At 40.1% G+C, this 18,545-nt stretch overlaps 1 protein-coding gene across 1 annotated transcript in view; it reads right to left on the bottom strand.

Annotated features, from left to right (window-relative positions):
• Nucleotides 1-222: 222 nt before the first annotated feature.
• LOC125378215 (eukaryotic translation initiation factor 2-alpha kinase 3-like) overlaps nt 223-18,545 on the bottom strand; it is a 34,913-nt gene continuing 16,590 nt past the window's right edge. Inside the window, exons 7-18 of the mRNA XM_048393291.1 lie at nt 15,861-16,008; nt 14,957-15,082; nt 14,418-14,534; nt 13,368-13,494; nt 12,824-12,920; nt 12,220-12,305; nt 10,934-11,056; nt 10,168-10,311; nt 8,899-9,718; nt 6,488-6,649; nt 5,473-5,637; nt 223-4,559 (exon numbers count right to left, since the gene is read on the bottom strand). Of these exons, the coding sequence (XP_048249248.1) occupies nt 4,395-4,559; nt 5,473-5,637; nt 6,488-6,649; nt 8,899-9,718; nt 10,168-10,311; nt 10,934-11,056; nt 12,220-12,305; nt 12,824-12,920; nt 13,368-13,494; nt 14,418-14,534; nt 14,957-15,082; nt 15,861-16,008 (2,280 nt within the window). The 3' untranslated portion in view covers nt 223-4,394. The remainder of the gene's footprint in view (nt 4,560-5,472; nt 5,638-6,487; nt 6,650-8,898; nt 9,719-10,167; nt 10,312-10,933; nt 11,057-12,219; nt 12,306-12,823; nt 12,921-13,367; nt 13,495-14,417; nt 14,535-14,956; nt 15,083-15,860; nt 16,009-18,545) is intronic.

Genomic DNA, 18,545 nt, shown 5'->3' with positions numbered 1-18,545 from the left:
TTTTGCCGGTCCCTTGTGACGCAAGTTTAGACAGTGGGAAGGTGTCAGTGGAAGCATATGCATCACATGCTACCAGTATTCAGAAGGTACTGGTTTGATGTCACAAATGGGTACAACATGTGAATCTGACATCCCCTGCCGCGAAATTGCTCGAAAGGGTGCAAAATCTTATTCTTTCACTCACTCCATCCGCATAAAGCATTATAAAACAAAGAGCGCACAAATGTTTTTTAAGTTTATTTCAACATTTTGTTTTGGATGACTCCCATATGGTGATATGAATATTCCTTTAATATTTACATCTCTGATGCATGATTTATCAATAACAAACAGTAAGAACTAAATAAGAGGTTAACAGTATTTACATTTAACAATGTTTGATGAGATGCTGATATGAGAATTATCACAATTATGCTTGGGACAAATATTGGCAGATTACAAATTGTGTCATTAACACAACATTCCTTACAAATTCCTATAGTCCGAGTGCTGCAAAGTCGTACCGATGAAATGCAAAATAAATATATATCTGAAAGCAACAATTCATCTTAAATGGCGTGAAAGTTAAGTTATATATATTTGTCCATACCAATTCATCACCATAATTTCAGACATTGTCATGATGGGTAGAAAAAGTTGTAACTGTAATTGTTGGTGGTTTAATACCCCCGGTACTTGTTGTTACAAGGGGGTCTGCACAATAAACATAACAGCTTAGGGGCATCAGGGATAGTCTCAAAACTTCTATTCTGAAATATGTGCTGTTATAAATAACATTTATGCCATTTAAGACGAATTGTTGCTGTGGAATTTATATGTATTTTGCATTTCATTGGTACAGATTTTTGTAGCAAACGAACGATAGCAAGCACAACAATTTATACAGTCCCTATATATCTCTGATATCACGTGACATTATTTGGTAGTTAAAGCCATTAAAAGGCTGGAAAAAAAATTCTCAAGTAATCTGTGTTAAAAAGTTTATGCAGGCAGGAAGCCATTTTCATGTACCTTTATGCATGTAAACTCAAAAGTCTGCTACCCAGGTTAAGAGATGTTCTCTTAATCTCCTGTTACTTTGAGATGTTTATTACAGATGCAAACAGCTTGAGACACAAGAATATCTTACAGCAGCATTATATTAAAATGTGCCTTGTCATACACATTGCATAATTAAGGTACAAAGTGATCACAGTTATTAAACAATTAACAGAAGCAGAAAGTAAATGGAAGCATTATAAAATAAATAGTTGCTGAAATGTAAGCTTAAAACCTGTTGATTTTGTCTTTGAAAGTCATTTATAAGTGATACTCAGAAGGAAGAGATTATGGATGTCAACTTCTTTATAATGAGGAACACAACCTTGTGTTCCTCATAATAAAGAAGTTGAAATCCACAAATTCTCTTCCTTCTGTTGATTATCAGTTGATGTACATGGTGTATGGGTGTTGAATGATCTCATTCCCAGTTTTATATAGACAAGTTGACTTGGAACAGATTCTGAGAGACTTGGCACAGAATCTGTAAGCCTGGAACAGTCAGGGACTGTGAGAGAAGGATTAATCTATCTGCATGTTTGCATAACAACCCCTATCAGTGAAAGAGTGGGTGACACTTTACAAACCTGGTTTGAACAGTATTTCAGTTATAGAACTGTTTTATCATAATGTGAATGGAAAATCCAAAGTGACACAGGTCATAGACATTTACCACTAAGGTGATTTATGCAAATCATGCAAATGGATATGGTGCTGACTATGGCCAAAGCAAATGTACATTGAGATGCAATGCCACTGAACTGGCAATGTTTATCATAAAAGGAGTGTAGATGCACAACTGAGATTTACGTCACATTTGTTAATGAATGTTCCATGATGATACAAATAAATTAATCCTGATAATGACTATTCTTGGCAAACTGTATTCATTATATACAGAGACATATATCTATATATACAAACACATATGTACAACCAATAACATTCCTTGTCTAGAAACAACAAAATAAAAAATCATAAATTTGGTCCATTTCTTTGTTCCAAGATAAACCCTCAAGTAACTAATCATTTGAAATTGAGTAAGCAAACGAAAAGACAGAAACACACATGTTGTTAAAGCTTCATACACCAACTGCAGAATATCAAATCATTCCGTATATGATTTATCAGTAATATTGTATTTGTTCACAAATGAATCAGATCTTATTGTGAGTGAGTTCTGTTGAATATAGACATATTTGGCCGCCTGTGACGTTCGCTACTGGTCCAAAATCTGATTCTAGTCAAATTCCATTTTGTCTGAAAAGATAAACTAAAGAAAGTATATATTTTGAAAATAAAGTCTAAAAAAAAGAAGTTTTTCAGACTTGTAATTTGAAGCATTTGCCACAGACTTTACAAACCTTGCTTTTATGTAGATAAATCACCACACAGTGATTTCATGAGTACAAACATACTTATTTATGCTTTTGTTTGGTTATCACCAATTTCAATAGGAAGCATTTAGAAATCTGTCATCTACTCACAGCACCAAAATACATCACTCTCTACCATGTCAGAATGTTTTGAAACATAGTCATTCCTGAGTTCAACCAATGCATATCTATGAATAGAAAAAGGGTACGTTATCAGAAAGAGTTACCAGGTCTGCTGAAAAAGTGAGAGTCATGGACTGGATTTATATGCAGACTTTATAAAAGACTGCCACATAGATTCTGTTCATGGTTAAGAAGCAAAACTGAATACAGAGAACACCATACATAAAGTATTTACACAGAAAGCTTGCTACATATATGCACTTAAGTTTGTGGTGTTGCTGGAACTGAGTCTAAGGTGAAATACTGCAATTACCACATGCGACAGTGCCCCACCTGTTTCTGCCATGATCTCACATGCACTGAAACTAATTGAATCTAACCCACAAATATGATTACCGGTAACACAATTCTTTCACCAACCCCTAAAAACCTTCACTGACCCAAAATTCCAAACTTAGGGTTTTCAACATGTTATAAGGGAATAAAATTAATCAGCATGATTACTTAGCTGAAATGAAGTTGCCTAAGTGTACATGTGTCAATCATATGAAACATGTAAATTTGTGTACATCAAATATTTCAACAATCAAATATTTCAACCTTTCTGTGACAATATGCCACATGAACTTGTTATTGGTCTGTAAATACCCCCTTTATGTAAGTACAGACGTATAAGGGGTATATATTTTTATTTACTGATCAATAACGAGTTCATCTGACATTACTCTGTTTCATATTTGCTAATCTAAAAGTAGACGGCAATACTTGGAATCTCTTAAGAACCCTGAATAATCCAAAAGCAGAAGACATCATCAACTCCTGTGCACTGATATAATGTCCTAATACATGTATTCATAAAGATATCATCAAAATATTTTGGCTTGACGTGAGTTTGGCTCGATGTTTAACTCTTAAGCATGGTAAGTAGAAATGTCAGTGGCATAACTGCAAACAAATTAAAACATGTTGGTCTTTAATGTCACCTTATCCTAGCATTCCCACGCTCCAGGAGCGGTGGATCAGCCAAGTGGTTAAAGCTTTCACTTGTCACGCCAAAGACCCGAGTTTGATTCCCCACATGGGTACAATGTGTGAGGCCCATTTCTGGTTTCCCCGCCTCCGTGATATTGCTGGAATATTGCAAAAAGCGGTACAAAACACCACTCACCCTCTCCATATAGCATACATATATATTAAATATCTGACAGCAGGGATGAAACAGTTATTGCAAGTACAGACCTTACCAGCGTATCAAAACAAGAACTGTTACACTGTGAATGCACACTATCTTGGAAAGGTATTTCTTGAATCTTTTTTACACAGTTCAAGTTCATACTTACGTCAAGATTGTTCACAGGTATGTTTTCCTAGTTTACTGTGTATTTGGAATGTTTGAGACAGTTAATCACTGGTGATAGCCTAACAACACTAAACGCCATGCTTATATAGTGTTTAAAATTAAGGATGAAAGTCAAGGGGTCCTTATCATGTCCCCAATGTTAAAAGGTCTAGCTTCAAATAAAGCAGCAAACCTTAAGTATGCCAGGAGCACACTTAATTCTGAACATTTACATGTACAGGTTCTCAAATCCCTGCCTGGTTCATCCCCATCTGCTGTCCTAAAACTCTTTTCTCATGATGACCCCCCATGATGTATTCTGTAGGTTATCTTGTTTTAAGCGCTCTTTGATAGTCCTGCCATCAATGTTTAGACTACTGTGTCTCATGATGGTCCCTAAATAATTTTAATGTAGACAAGTCCTGCTGTTAAGTTCCTGATCTCATGGTCCCTCCTACTATCAAATGATTTTTTATATAAGTGTACATAGTTTGGTTAGACAAGCTGTGAGGCATTCATTAACTGCCGGTGGAGTTATTGCTTCCACTGCTGATGGTGCGAGTGCGGAACCTGCTGGCCTGTCTACGTGGGGCAAAGTCCTTCAACAGATCATGCTCCAATATAGCGCAAGCAGATGGACGTTCAGAGGGCTTCTGTGATACCAGCCATTTCACCACATCATGCTGAAAGAGAGATATCAAGGGATAAACATCCATCCTTCATGAAGTAAGGAATAGTGAAAGTAATGTTGAACTGCCGGAAAAATAAAGTTGTATATAATAAATAAAGTTTTGTATGTACCAAAGGTTGACCAAAGGATAACAATTATCATTTCATAGCAGTGTAATATTGTTCTGTAATTTCTGAAATATTTTGTTGTCCCAATGTGTATGATATTTTGTTCAACAAAATACATGTATAGGCATACAAAAATTATTTTACATGATAAAATCAACCCTTCTTTCAAGCTGGTTATTGAGTGGAATGTTTCAACATAATCAAAGGGACATTACTATGTACACATGACTTATTAATCTGGAAACTTGTAAATCCAGACAGTTCCGTAATGGTATAATCATCTGGATTAGCAAGGTTTTAACATGTTCAATGTAAGATATATTGGCAGCACTGCAGTTTACTGGGTGCAGCTTATGAAACAATCGGGTGCTGATCACTTGATAAACAAGCACTAGTTCTTTGTGATAGCCCCTATAGTGAGTGAGTGAGTGAGTATGGTTTTACGCCGCTTTTAGCAATATTCCAGCAATATCACGGCGGGGGACACAAGAAATGGGCTTCACACATTGTACCCATGTCGGGAATCGAACCCGGGTCTTCGGCATGACGAGCGAACGCTTTAACCACTAGGCTACCCGACCGCCCCGATAGCCCCTATAGTCCCGTGGTAAAGTGTTGGGTTGATAAACTCATTAGCCTAGCTTAGCTTCAAACTGGCAATGCAAGTTTGATCCTCTGTGCTGTGCTAATTAAAATCTGAAAAAGTATGCAGTATGTGCAGTACTCCCAGGAGTTAATGGACAAAGGACATGAAGGATACGAAGGAGGGAGAGATGGTAGAAAGACTGAACCACCCACCTCTTTTGGCATTTCTCGTATGAACCTGTCTGGGAAAATTTGTTTCTTGATGTCCACAAGTGTCCTGATCCTCTCCATCTGAGTGGAGAAGGGATACAGCAGCTCAAACAAGATCATCCCCAGGGAGAAGATGTCCACCTTGTGGTCATACTGACGCCGAGCAATCTGTATAACACACAACCATGCTACTTTGTACTAACAGAACAGGATGCCTTCTTCTAAATCTTTGCATTGTGTGGTGATAACTTTGGTCCAAGAGTGAGTGAGTGAGTTACTTGGGTTTAAGCCATTTTTAGTAATATTCTAGAAATACCACAGAAAGATACCCGAAATGGGCTTCAAACATTGAACCCATGTGGGGAAACCAGCTGTTCAGGGTGATATGCAAACACCATAATGATAGTGAACCATTAGCTTATCATGCTTACTACTCATAACACATACCCACTGCCAACATGAATACCATACATGTTGGATTAAAAATGGACACTCATTTTCAAGAGATATTAGATTGGTTCCATGCACAAATGAACATACTGGTATGTTGTGTGAACCAATGCTCTTGAATGTATCAAATGTGACATCATAGATCCATGACTCGAGATGCACCATTTGTCTTGTGCAGGATTACCGTGTTCACTTTGTAACTCATGTGCAGCATATCGTGATAAATATAAAGACACTCTGTGGTAACACTTGACTGATTCTTAGTATTGTCATTCATTGGTGCCCATTGGACTGTTGGAAACATCTCTTCTTAACGTACATACTTCTCTGTATGTTTCCATGGTTCATGTTTCTTTAGGCGGTGAGTATACATAACGATATCAATAATATCATAATAATCATGAAGACAGATGAACGGGCAAGCAGAAGCCCTGAAACTTTGTTACAAGTAATAAAGAAGATATCCATACCAGTAACTTGGTGAACAGTTGAATATAATGATAAAATGAAATTTTGGATAGTAACAGATTAATAAACAAATTCTTTAACTTGTTTAAAAAATTTCTACCTGTTCTGGGCTCATGTAAAGCTGTGTGCCGACCTCAGCTGTGTGTTTAGCATAGGCATCGCCAGCTTCACCAACTATGTCATGTGCTTCTACAAGTTCTGTCACAAGGCCAAAATCTCCAATCTTGATTGTCCCATCCACAGAGAAGAAAATATTAGAGGGCTGAAATAAAAGAAATGATCCTTTGATTTCACTGTCAAACTGTACTAGTAATCATGGCAATAAGTATAATTACTAGGGCTGGGATGAGTCCAAAGTAACTACCCGGGTACCCAACCCTGTAATAACCGACCCTACTCGAGTACCCGCGGAAGGTCTCATGAGATTGGTACAAACTGTTCGATAAGGAATTGTTTGACTGTAGCCCTGGCAAAAAATATTTAGGTACACTATAAAACGATAATGTCATGCATTACTGAAGTTGACTGAAGCTCTAACTTTATTCAAAAATACAGAAGGAATGCGTTAATGGTCTGAAAGATAAGCAAACAATCGTGACCTGTAGTGTATTCGTGGAGTTCTAGATAAGTTTTGTCATTAAACAATATATCACATGATTAACAACAGGTCCTGGTAGTCCTGTGGGTACTCAGTACCCACCAGAACTGAGAACCTGAGTTACCCGTCCCAGCTCTGGTAATCATGGTAATCGTGGTAATTACAACACATTTTCTAGTGGTAGTGAGTGAGTATGGTTTTACGCCGCTTTTAGCAATATTCCAGCAATATCACGGCGGGGGACACCAGAAATGGGCTTCACACACTGTACCCATGTCGGGAATCGAACCCGGGTCTTCGGCGTGAAGAGCGAACGCTTTAACCGCTAGGCTACCCGACCGCCCCTTCTAGTGGTAGAGCATCTGCCCTGAGAGTGGAAGGTTGGGGGTTCGATCCCTGGCCACGTCATAAAAGTTAAAAGATGGTACTTGTTGTTACTCTGCCTGGCTTTCGGCATTAAGGGACTAGTCAACTCAGAGGCAGTATACTGTGTCTGAGTGGCGCATTCATGATAAACTGTGGTATGGTATCTCAGTGGGCTAGCATTTAATCAGCATTAGTCCAGAGTAGTACAAGCAGGCACACACACACACACACCCCTGCAATAATCTTGAACATGATGTTAACCCCAATTTCATCTCACCTCATCTACAACACTTCTTCACATGCTTCAGGTGTTAGAATCATGAGTATTGTTATAAAGCATGTTTGTTTGTTTGTTTCTTAGAGCCACACTCAGCAACATTCCTGCTATATCATGTATATGATGGCGGTCTGTAAATAATCAAATATGGACCAGACAATCCAGTGATTGACATCATGACCATTGTTCTACACAGTTGGGATACAATGACATGCTTCAACCAAGTCAGCAATCTGATCACCTGATCCTGTTAGTCGCCTCTTACCATGCTTATGACATTGACAAGCATTGGTTGCTGAAGGCAAATTCTAACCCTGATCTTGGTACACCAAGCATGTGAAGCAGTGACTTGGCTATCAGCTGGGTGCTACTTTGACCATTCTTTCCCTTGTGCTTATATCACGGCATGTCCGACAAATGTGGGAGGAAAGTCCAAAGTGATGCAGGTCCTAGATGTTTGAATGTTTCATAATATTACATCTTTGATAATAATGTTATTGTTAAAGATGAGGGGCTGTTGGAATTTCACTGACAGCAATTTGAGAATGCTTAGAATTAACCAAAGTCCCATCTATTTAATCAAATTGAGTGTATGCCATATATTCATACATGCATTATATATGTACACACATCTATGTTCATACTAGCCAAAAACACATTATGAAAATCTTTTCTCATGATTGAGAATATCACACCTATTATTGCAGCATGCTGAAAACAAACTAGTCATATATAGGGTACCATATTCGACGTAATAAGCGCCCCGCTCTAATAAGGCAATATTTGCTAATATATTGGCTAGTGAGTAATCCCAATTAGCGCCCCTTCCGATTGATCAATGTACACAAGACTTATTTATTCGTGTATAATACGCACTGGTGTGTAATATGCACCCTTAATTATGGGCTGTCAGCAGAAACCACAAAATTTATCTTTCAACTCTTTTTTTCTCTCAACAAATAATATTTTAATAAGAGCCTCCTATTTCTAATTTTGATTGAGCCCTGGGCACTTATTATGTCGAATACGGTATATCATGCTATGATCAAGGTTTACAATAAACAAAATAACAAACGTCATCAGCAGATATCCATCCCCCGTTCTGGTACAATTTAGAAATGGAGTTTGACTACTTATACCCTACCCCACTTTTAGTTCATTGCCATCGGATACCGTCAAATATTTCATTAATTGAAGAGCAATGATATAATTTTTCAATATCGATATACACCACTAACCTATATTGCTATTTGTGTCTGATGACACTTACCTTGAGATCTCTATGCATAAGTCCACATTCATGTACATACTCCACAGCAGACACTATCTGGTCAAATATATCCAGAATAGCAGTCCTATCACGGTTCAGTGTGTTGGCACACATCCACTCCTTCAGCGTCTCTCTCCGACACAGCTGCATCTGAATGTACACATACACCTTCGGAGTGGCTAGCTTCTTCCCCACACTATGACTGTCCTCCGGGGTTTCCGAAGTGTGTCTATCAGAGTTTTGGCTTGGTAAACCAGAGTTTTCAGATTTCTCAATCCGAATGGAATGATCTTTGAACACAACATTGGAGTCCGTTTCCCCTGAATTATCTCTTTCATGTGAAACATCATTACTGCTTTTGTCCTTGCAACCTGAATCTTCAAACACTATGCTGAATGAGTCAGCATCACCTTGGTGAGATGGCTGAATGCTTTCACTTGAAGAGTGGAGATATGACTGGAAGGGAATGCCAGATGACTTAGATTCTTTTCCACCTGACTGAGAATTCATGAATTCAATGCTGAATGAATCTTCATCTTCTGCACAACGCTTGTCAGGCTCTCCACCAATGTAACTGAAAGACCCGCTTTCGTCTGTTGAACAATCCATATTGGAATGAGCTGAAAATTCTTGACTGGTTCCTTCACGAAGATGGTTGAGACGGCTGAGAGAGGAAGAGTTTTCCTCTGGTAGGATTCCCAGTTTGTTAATGAAAGGATTGAAGTCTGAGAGACTAGGCTCCATGGCCTGGTTGGGCGGGAATCTCGAGATGGAGGATAGGTCGGTGCCAGTGTTGCATGGCATCGGAGTCAGGCACTCACTGAAAAACAGATAAAATAACTTTTATCATAATGTTAAATTGCACTGCTGCTTAAGGATCTCTTTGATCACATCCATTAAAAAACACACAGCTACCTCGTAAGCCAACATTAAGTGGTTACCCTAAAGAAAATGTAGTAGACCTTTAGTTACTATTATGACATCACAGCACACACTGAAAAATGATAACACATCTCTGATGACCCTAAGCTTGAATTACACTCTCTAAGTCAGTATCTGTAACCACATTTTGTAACTGACGATTGTACATACTATTCCAAAGCACCTCCCGACAATGACTGAGATGGAAGTACTTTTCTATCAATATTCCACAGTGACCCAGTCGTCAAATTCATTGTTTCAACCAGAGGTGGTTGTTGTGATTTAAAACCTCTAAATGGCCAATCAAAGTGATTGTATTAAGTACCATTCCTCATATTCACGACCTACCTGTCCTCAAACTGTTTGTCCCTCTCCTCCTGCCAGCCTGACGGAGGCGTCTCCAGCCATGCGTGGTAGAACCTGACAATACCCACGTGATCAAGCTTGGCCAAGGCCTTCACCTCTCGGATCACCCGCTCCTTCTGACCTTCCCTGAAAGGTAGCCAATTTTTTAAAGAATATTAACCCCTTGAAACAGGCAGGGCTCTATTTCCGAACATGATTTAACATGCACCATGCACACGTTTTCATTATGAAAACAAAAGATAATTCAAAGAGCCAAAATAGACAAAAAGTCTTTCAAAATTGAAAAAATAATTGTTGAATAAGGTGATGGAATGTTTAAAGAAGATATTCCGACCTAAAAACTTAATAGGGGAGGGCAAATTGAATAAAGATGGTTCAGATAGTAAGAGCACAAGAACGAATTCCCAGCCAGCTGAGTGAGAGTGATGAATCAGACTTGTTAATCACGTGGTTCCGGTGCTCCTGCGGTTCCGCACATGGGCAAGTTGATTGAAGACTTTGAAGGACTTCGAAAATATTTGTCTGAGCTTAATGTTTTTGAATAATTTCAGCGCAAATTTGATGCAGAAACCATGTTTTCGGAACCTGCATGCTGATGGGACTATGAATATGTGTGATAGTCCTCTCCAGAGTGAGTCTGTTTACACAAAAGTTGGGTTGAAATGGCAAGGGTGAGAACTAGACTTTGATATATTAATAAAGGCTAGTGGACATCCTAGCCTCTAGAAAAGGGGGAGAGTGTGATTACCTGTTTGGGATACAGATTCTCTTCACAGCATACTTGCAGTCATCCACTTTATTCTTGGCTTCAAACACAATCCCAAACCCTCCCTTTCCTAAACAGTGCAGGCAGTCGAAGTCTTGGCTGAACCTACAAAACAACAGACCCTTGTTATTATTCATAGGAACAGGGTTAGAAATTAAATCTTACTTTTGCTAGTCCACAAAAACAATCTGCTAAAGGTAAAAGTTGTAGAGAACACAAATGTCCCTTGATCTTTTCCGGAATTTTTCGCATCTCAGACAAGTGGACTTACGATTATTTATGTCAAGCCTACCTGTGGATGCAAATTAACCTCAAACAGTGCCTGAGTAGTGAAAATGTATAAGGACGTCCCCTGAAAAGCCAGAAATTCTACTAGACAAACTGACTTGGGATAACAGGCTGGTGCCAACTTGCATCTCAGCTCTCACAGTAAAAAATATCTGAACATAAATATTTTTCTGATGCTATCAGTAGGACTATCCAATATTGTTTCTCCATGAAAATTTTATGACTGATGTCATAAATGGTTAAAGAACCAAAAATACTATCCATCCACAGTTTATGACGGACGACACTCAGTGAAAGGCTAAAATATTAATAGTCTTGGTTCCCAGGCACCACCCACATCATCATAAAGTTCGCCACATGTTTTGTTTTTATTTCCATTTTGAATTTTTTTTTAAAAATCCTTAAATATTCCAAGTCCAACGGGAGTCAAATATTGCATTCAAGTATTTTACTCATCAAGGAATACATTAATGTATGGAATCCCTGTCCGGGGTTGATTGTTCACAACTGTTTATTTGGTTACACACTAGTTTGATAAACCAAAAAAAAAGAAAGAAAAAGACACCACCCGCCGCAAATATATTTTCAAAAACCACTGCCTGAGAACCAATTCTTTTAATTTTAAGCCTAATGGTGCCCATTTTCAACTTAGGTCCAGAACATTTTAACAAGTGCCAGGCATGAAACTTAGGCATTGTCTCAGATCAATAAGAGGAATTATTAAACAAACTGGTTACATCATATATTTGTAGTTAGCAGGCAAAGTGGGTTTTGAATTACTTTAATGAAAACTTCATGCTGCAAAATGGTCCGAGCTTAGTTACTCTTCCACAACTTTCTGAGCATTTACAAATCTGAAATGTTTTGTGTATGTTAAATAAACTGTTAAATGAAGTATTGGACACCTTCTCCAATCTAAACCATGGCTGTCAGTCACAAACTTTCTTCTATAATATGTGATATGTAAACTGACAGGTTACCTGGAAGAATATTCAGCCTGTTTCTGTGGTTCTGGCAGGATCTGTGAGGTCTCGGACCCCTTGCTGCTGGTACTGTCAGTCGACACCTGAACACAACAAATCCTTCATAGTAACGGTAACTATAGAACAGTAACTTTCCAGAGAAACAATCTCACTACGTTTTCATGAAAAAAAATAATAAATAAACATAAGAAAAAGACAACACTTAATATTCTGCAATCTCCAGGTAATATTTGTGCTCATACAGCTTATTTTTAAAAGGAGGTGGGCGATTTTTTGCAATTTTCGTTCAGAAATCATGTTGATAATATATCACCAAATAAGTTAGTCTTGTAATATATTTACTTTTAGTATACCCCATCACCTTCAAAGCTTCCAAATGAAGTTTGTTTAGTACCGGTATGTTTCAAAATTTACGGTGTGCATCCCTGCACCTCACCCCTCCCCCAAATACACATACAATATCTCTATTACTTTTGACTACTTTCTAAAAGGCATTTTCTACTGATATCTCTATGGTTGTTAGAAACTTTTCTTGAAACTATCTCATTGAATAAAACAATTCCTGTGACAAGTTAACAAAAGAGAGCTACTGTAGACTCACCTGTCTGCTGGTGTTGTCAGGCTGGTCCCTGTGGGTGTATCTGCTCAGTAGCAGGTGAACCACTACAGTCATCAGGGTGATAGCCACCATCTCCTTCCTGTGAGTAGACAACATAGACTGTCAGCTGTCTACTACATGGATACTATCATAGAACAAAAGGCTAAAAATCAACAGCAATCAAGAACTGAAAGATCCATTTTCTGAGCCCTGAAGAATAGTCTAAGGGAGATAATTTGTTGATCTGAGAAGAGTTGCCTACCTTGATAATCCAGTGGATACCTTTTTTATATATTATTTGTTCAGGCAGATTTACACAAAAGAGGTATGCCTTTCTACTTGTATCATAGGAATATATCAGTAATTTATTCAAAGCTCACGATGCTTGGACATATAAACCAACTTTAAGTTTTATCACTGAACTATGAACGGGTGATTGGTGATTTCAAATTAAAGTTCATTTGCTTTTTGGAAAACCAAGATTCTAAAATTACAACCTACAGCAACATTTTGACTTCATAAGGACATGAATGAATTCCTAACTCACCACCAGGTCCAGAGTGGTAGATTCATGCCCATCACGTTGCCTGCCCCATCACGCCTGCTTCCATTGGGTCCTTCCTCAATTGCAAGTGTAGTCGGGGAGAAGTCAGGAAACAGGTAGTAGCCATTGTCTGCATGAGGCAATACAGAATATGTCAGGTAAGCTTTAACATCAGGCAGATGTGGTGAGGTGAGGTGAAATGGGGTTTGACGTCGCGTCCATGATTATTGCACTTATATAGCGACGTGCTTGTATGTGTGTGTGTGTGGCTGCTTGTACTAGTCCGGACTGAAGCGGATTTACCATGCCGCAGTTTAACATGGATACCCCACTCAGACACAGTATACTGACTCCGAGCCGACTAGTCCTTGTTTTAGCCCCTTAATGCCGAGTGCCAGACAGGGTAACAACAAGTACCATCTTTTAACGTCTTTTGGTATGACACGGGTAGGGATCGAACCCCGGACCTTCCGCTGTCCATGCGGACACTCTACCATTAGACCACGGCAGGCAGATGTGGGTGGTTGTGACACATCAATCTGGGTTCAACAAGGCTGCTAGTCATGGGCTAGTACAAAAGGACTAGTAGTAGGAGTCAGTGAGTGAGTATGGTTTTACACCGCTTTTAGCAATATTCCAGCAATATCATGACGGGGGCCTTCACACATTGTACCCATATCAGGAATCGAACGAACGCTTTAACCACTAGGCTACCCGACCGCCCCTGTAGTAGGAGAAGGTGAAGTAATATTACACTATTAGTCAGAATGAACTATGGACTGGACGGTTTAGCGTATGGAGTTTTTCTCTGCCAGTGTTTTTCCTTAGATATCGAACTACCTCACAGCATGGTATATTATATCTGTAAACATTTTTTATGTTTATCAACCATAATGTGAAACCAGAAAAATCTGAATAAATACATAATATTAGCTTTCAGTGTGATGTGGTCGTCAAATATACCGTTTTTAATCAGAAGTGGTTATTGTGATTTGAAACCTCTGATCAATCAGAATCGAGTATTTTTCAAATTCATGGTAGGATTTGCATTACCAAAAGGGTAGTTTTCATGCCATGACACGAGCGAGGTTGCAGCCTGTGCATCGTCCACTCCTTCAGCTATCTGAGGTAGGTCCTGACTGGGGTTCATTATAGGTGTCCGAGATGTCGCTGACAACAAAAACAGTTTGGACATTTTAAGCATATATAAAGATTACTGTGCTGTAGTAGGGTTTCTAAAGATCTATTGAAAGAACAGCCATTGTGTTGACTATGTAAGCAAGCATCTAACATGTCAGGAAAGTCTTATAAAGTGTACCTTCATTTAAGACTTAAGCTTTAGGTGCAAAATAGTGCATAACAGTTTGGTATACGGTTAACTAAAACAGGGTCAAACATTGTTTAAAATGGTCAGTTATTTTCAAGTTGTAATGTACATATTGATTAAAAAAAACCTCATAATTGTCCTCTATTTTACACTTTTTGCTAGAATGGTTTTGAACCCAAAATATGACCAATGATCAGTGTGTACCCATTCAGACTGATGACTGATGGAGAACCTGATTAAGATTCCTATTTCAATATCCTGTTACCTGTACTGAGATAGGGCCTCCAGGTGATTCGCAGTGGCACAGTCTGGAGGCTGTTGGCAGCAGCGGCAGAGACGGTCTCCTGCATCTGATCAGATGGCTGGACGTAAAGCTGGTTCTGATGCATGCCTATAGAACAAACAGACAGTGGAAGATCTTTGACATCCTGAGTAGCATGTAAACCTGGTTCTGATGCACACCTATAACACAGACAGACAGACAGACAGTGGAAGATCTTTGACATTCTGAGTAGCATGTAAATCTGGTTCTGATGCACACCTATAACACAGACAGACAGACAGTGGAAGATCTTTGACATTCTGAGTAGCATGTAAACCTGGTTCTGATGCACACCTATAACACAGACAGACAGACAGTGGAAGATCTTTGACATTCTGAGTAGCATGTAAACTTGGTTCTGATGCACACCTATAACACAGACAGACAGACAGTGGAAGATCTTTGACATTCTGAGTAGCATGTAAACCTGGTTCTGATGCACACCTATAGCACAGACAGACAGTGGAAGATCTTTGACATTCTGAGTAGCATGTACTGGTTTAAATCCCTTGTACATGAGAACCATAACATTTCCAATGTATCACCTCAGTACTGTTGCAATAGTGCAATAGATGCCCTCGATAGTACTCCATTACAGAAACCAGCTAACAGAAAGGTTAGTGTTCTCTGAGTAGGCCGAATCATAACTTATCACCCAAAACTTAATAGTGATGCTTACTTATGAAGTATAGATATAACTTACATAATCTTGATTTACACAAAGGACACCTACAACACAGGGCAGTTGTAGTTGTTGTCCTGTCATGTTCAAGTTTCACCCACTAGTCAAGAGAGGCTCTTTGATTTTAAGTAACTACTCCTCATCAGATGGCTGTGTTGAACTCACCAACATAAAGCAGTGGGTCCCCTGGTGGGCTGTCAATGTCGTCGGGCTGGAAGCTGGAGATGGCTGGAACATGGCGCGTGTCAAACAGACTCATCTGCTTCAGCTGGCCCTGGTGCATCAGCCATGCATTGGCCACCGGGCTGGAGAACTGGCGGAAACAGTGGTGTAAGAATAAGTAGTGTGTTACAATACGGTGTGTGCCACTGGGCTGGAGAACTGACGGAAACAGTGGTGTAAGAATAAGTAGTGTGTTACAATACGGTGTCTGCCACTGGGCTGGAGAACTGGCAGAAACAGTGGTGTAAGAATAAGTAGTGTGTTACAATACGGTGTGTGCCACTGGGCTGGAGAACTGGCGGAAACAGTGGTGTAAGAATAAGTAGTGTGTTACAATACGGTGTCTGCCACTGGGCTGGAGAACTGGCAGAAACAGTGGTGTAAGAATAAGTAGTGTGTTACAATACGGTGTCTGCCACTGGGCTGGAGAACTGGCAGAAACAGTGGTGTAAGAATAAGTAGTGTGTTACAATACGGTGTCTGCCACTGGGCTGGAGAACTGGCGGAAACAGTGGTGTAAGAATAAGTAGTGTGTTACAATACGGTGTCTGCCACTGGGCTGGAGAACTGGCGGAAACAGTGGTGTAAGAATAAGTAGTGTGTTACAATACGGTGTCTGCCACTGGGCTGGAGAACTGGCGGAAACAGTGGTGTAAGAATAAGTAGTGTGTTACAATACGGTGTCTGCCACTGGGCTGGAGAACTGGCAGAAACAGTGGTGTAAGAATAAGTAGTGTGTTACAATACGGTGTCTGCCACTGGGCTGGAGAACTGGCAGAAACAGTGGTGTAAGAATAAGTAGTGTGTTACAATACGGTGTCTGCCACTGGGCTGGAGAACTGGCGGAAACAGTGGTGTAAGAATAAGGTGTGTGTTACAATACGGTGTCTGCCACTGGGCTGGAGAACTGGCAGAAACAGTGGTGTAAGAATAAGTAGTGTGTTACAATACGGTGTGTGCCACTGGGCTGGAGAACTGGCAGAAACAGTGGTGTAAGAATAAGTAGTGTGTTACAATACGGTGTGTGCCACTGGGCTGGAGAACTGGCAGAAACAGTGGTGTAAGAATAAGTAGTGTGTTACAATACGGTGTCTGCCACTGGGCTGGAGAACTGGCAGAACAGTGGTGTAAGAATAAGTGGTGTGTTACAATACGGTGTCTGCCACTGGGCTGGAGAACTGGCAGAACAGTGGTGTAAGAATAAGTGGTGTGTTACAATACGGTGTCTGCCACTCGGCTGGAGAACTGGCAGAAACAGTGGTGTAAGAATAAGTAGTGTGTTACAATACGGTGTCTGCCACTGGGCTGGAGAACTGGCAGAACAGTGGTGTAAGAATAAGTAGTGTGTTACAATACGGTGTCTGCTACTGGGCTGGAGAACTGGCAGAAACAGTGGTGTAAGAATAAGGTGTGTGTTACATTACGGTGTGTGCCACTGGGCTGGAGAACTGGCAGAAACAGTGGTGTAAGAATAAGTAGTGTGTTACAATACGGTGTCTGCCACTGGGCTGGAGAACTGGCAGAAACAGTGGTGTAAGAATAAGTAGTGTGTTACAATACGGTGTCTGCCACTGGGCTGGAGAACTGGCAGAAACAGTGGTGTAATAATAAGAAGTGTGTTACAATACGGTGTCTGCCACTGGGCTGGAGAACTGGCAGAAACAGTGGTGTAAGAATAAGTAGTGTGTTACAATACGGTGTCTGCCACTGGGCTGGAGAACTGGCAGAAACAGTGGTGTAAGAATAAGTAGTGTGTTACAATACGGTGTCTGCCACTGGGCTGGAGAACTGGCAGAAACAGTGGTGTAAGAATAAGTAGTGTGTTACAATACGGTGTCTGCCACTGGGCTGGAGAACTGGCGGAAACAGTGGTGTAAGAATAAGTAGTGTGTAACAATGAGGTGTGTGTTACAATACGGTGTGTGCCACTGGGCTGGAGAACTGGCGGAAACAGTGGTGTAAGAATAAGGTGTGTGTTACAATACGGTGTTTGCCACTGGGCTGGAGAACTGGCAGAAACAGTGGTGTAAGAATAAGTAGTGTGTTACAATACGGTGTGTGCCACTGGGCTGGAGAACTGGCAGAAACAGTGGTGTAAGAATAAGTAGTGTGTTACAATACGGTGTGTGCCACTGGGCTGGAGAACTGGCAGAAACAGTGGTGTAAGAATAAGTAGTGTGTTACAATACGGTGTCTGCCACTGGGCTGGAGAACTGGCAGAACAGTGGTGTAAGAATAAGTAGTGTGTTACAATACGGTGTCTGCCACTGGGCTGGAGAACTGGCAGAAACAGTGGTGTAAGAATAAGGTGTGTGTTACAATACGGTGTGTGCCACTGGGCTGGAGAACTGGCAGAAACAGTGGTGTAAGAATAAGTAGTGTGTTACAATACGGTGTCTGCCACTCGGCTGGAGAACTGGCAGAAACAGTGGTGTAAGAATAAGTAGTGTGTTACAATACGGTGTCTGCCACTGGGCTGGAGAACTGGCAGAAACAGTGGTGTAAGAATAAGAAGTGTGTTACAATACGGTGTCTGCCACTGGGCTGGAGAACTGGCAGAAACAGTGGTGTAAGAATAAGAAGTGTGTTACAATACTGTGTCTGCCACTGGGCTGGAGAACTGGCAGA

Source organism: Haliotis rufescens, unplaced genomic scaffold, assembly GCF_023055435.1.
Source record: "Haliotis rufescens isolate VD_foot unplaced genomic scaffold, xgHalRufe1.0.p SCAF_12, whole genome shotgun sequence".
Lineage (NCBI taxonomy): Eukaryota > Metazoa > Mollusca > Gastropoda > Lepetellida > Haliotidae > Haliotis > Haliotis rufescens.
The sequence above is the reverse complement of the archived record's forward strand: the minus strand, read 5'-3'. Positions and strand labels throughout refer to the sequence as shown.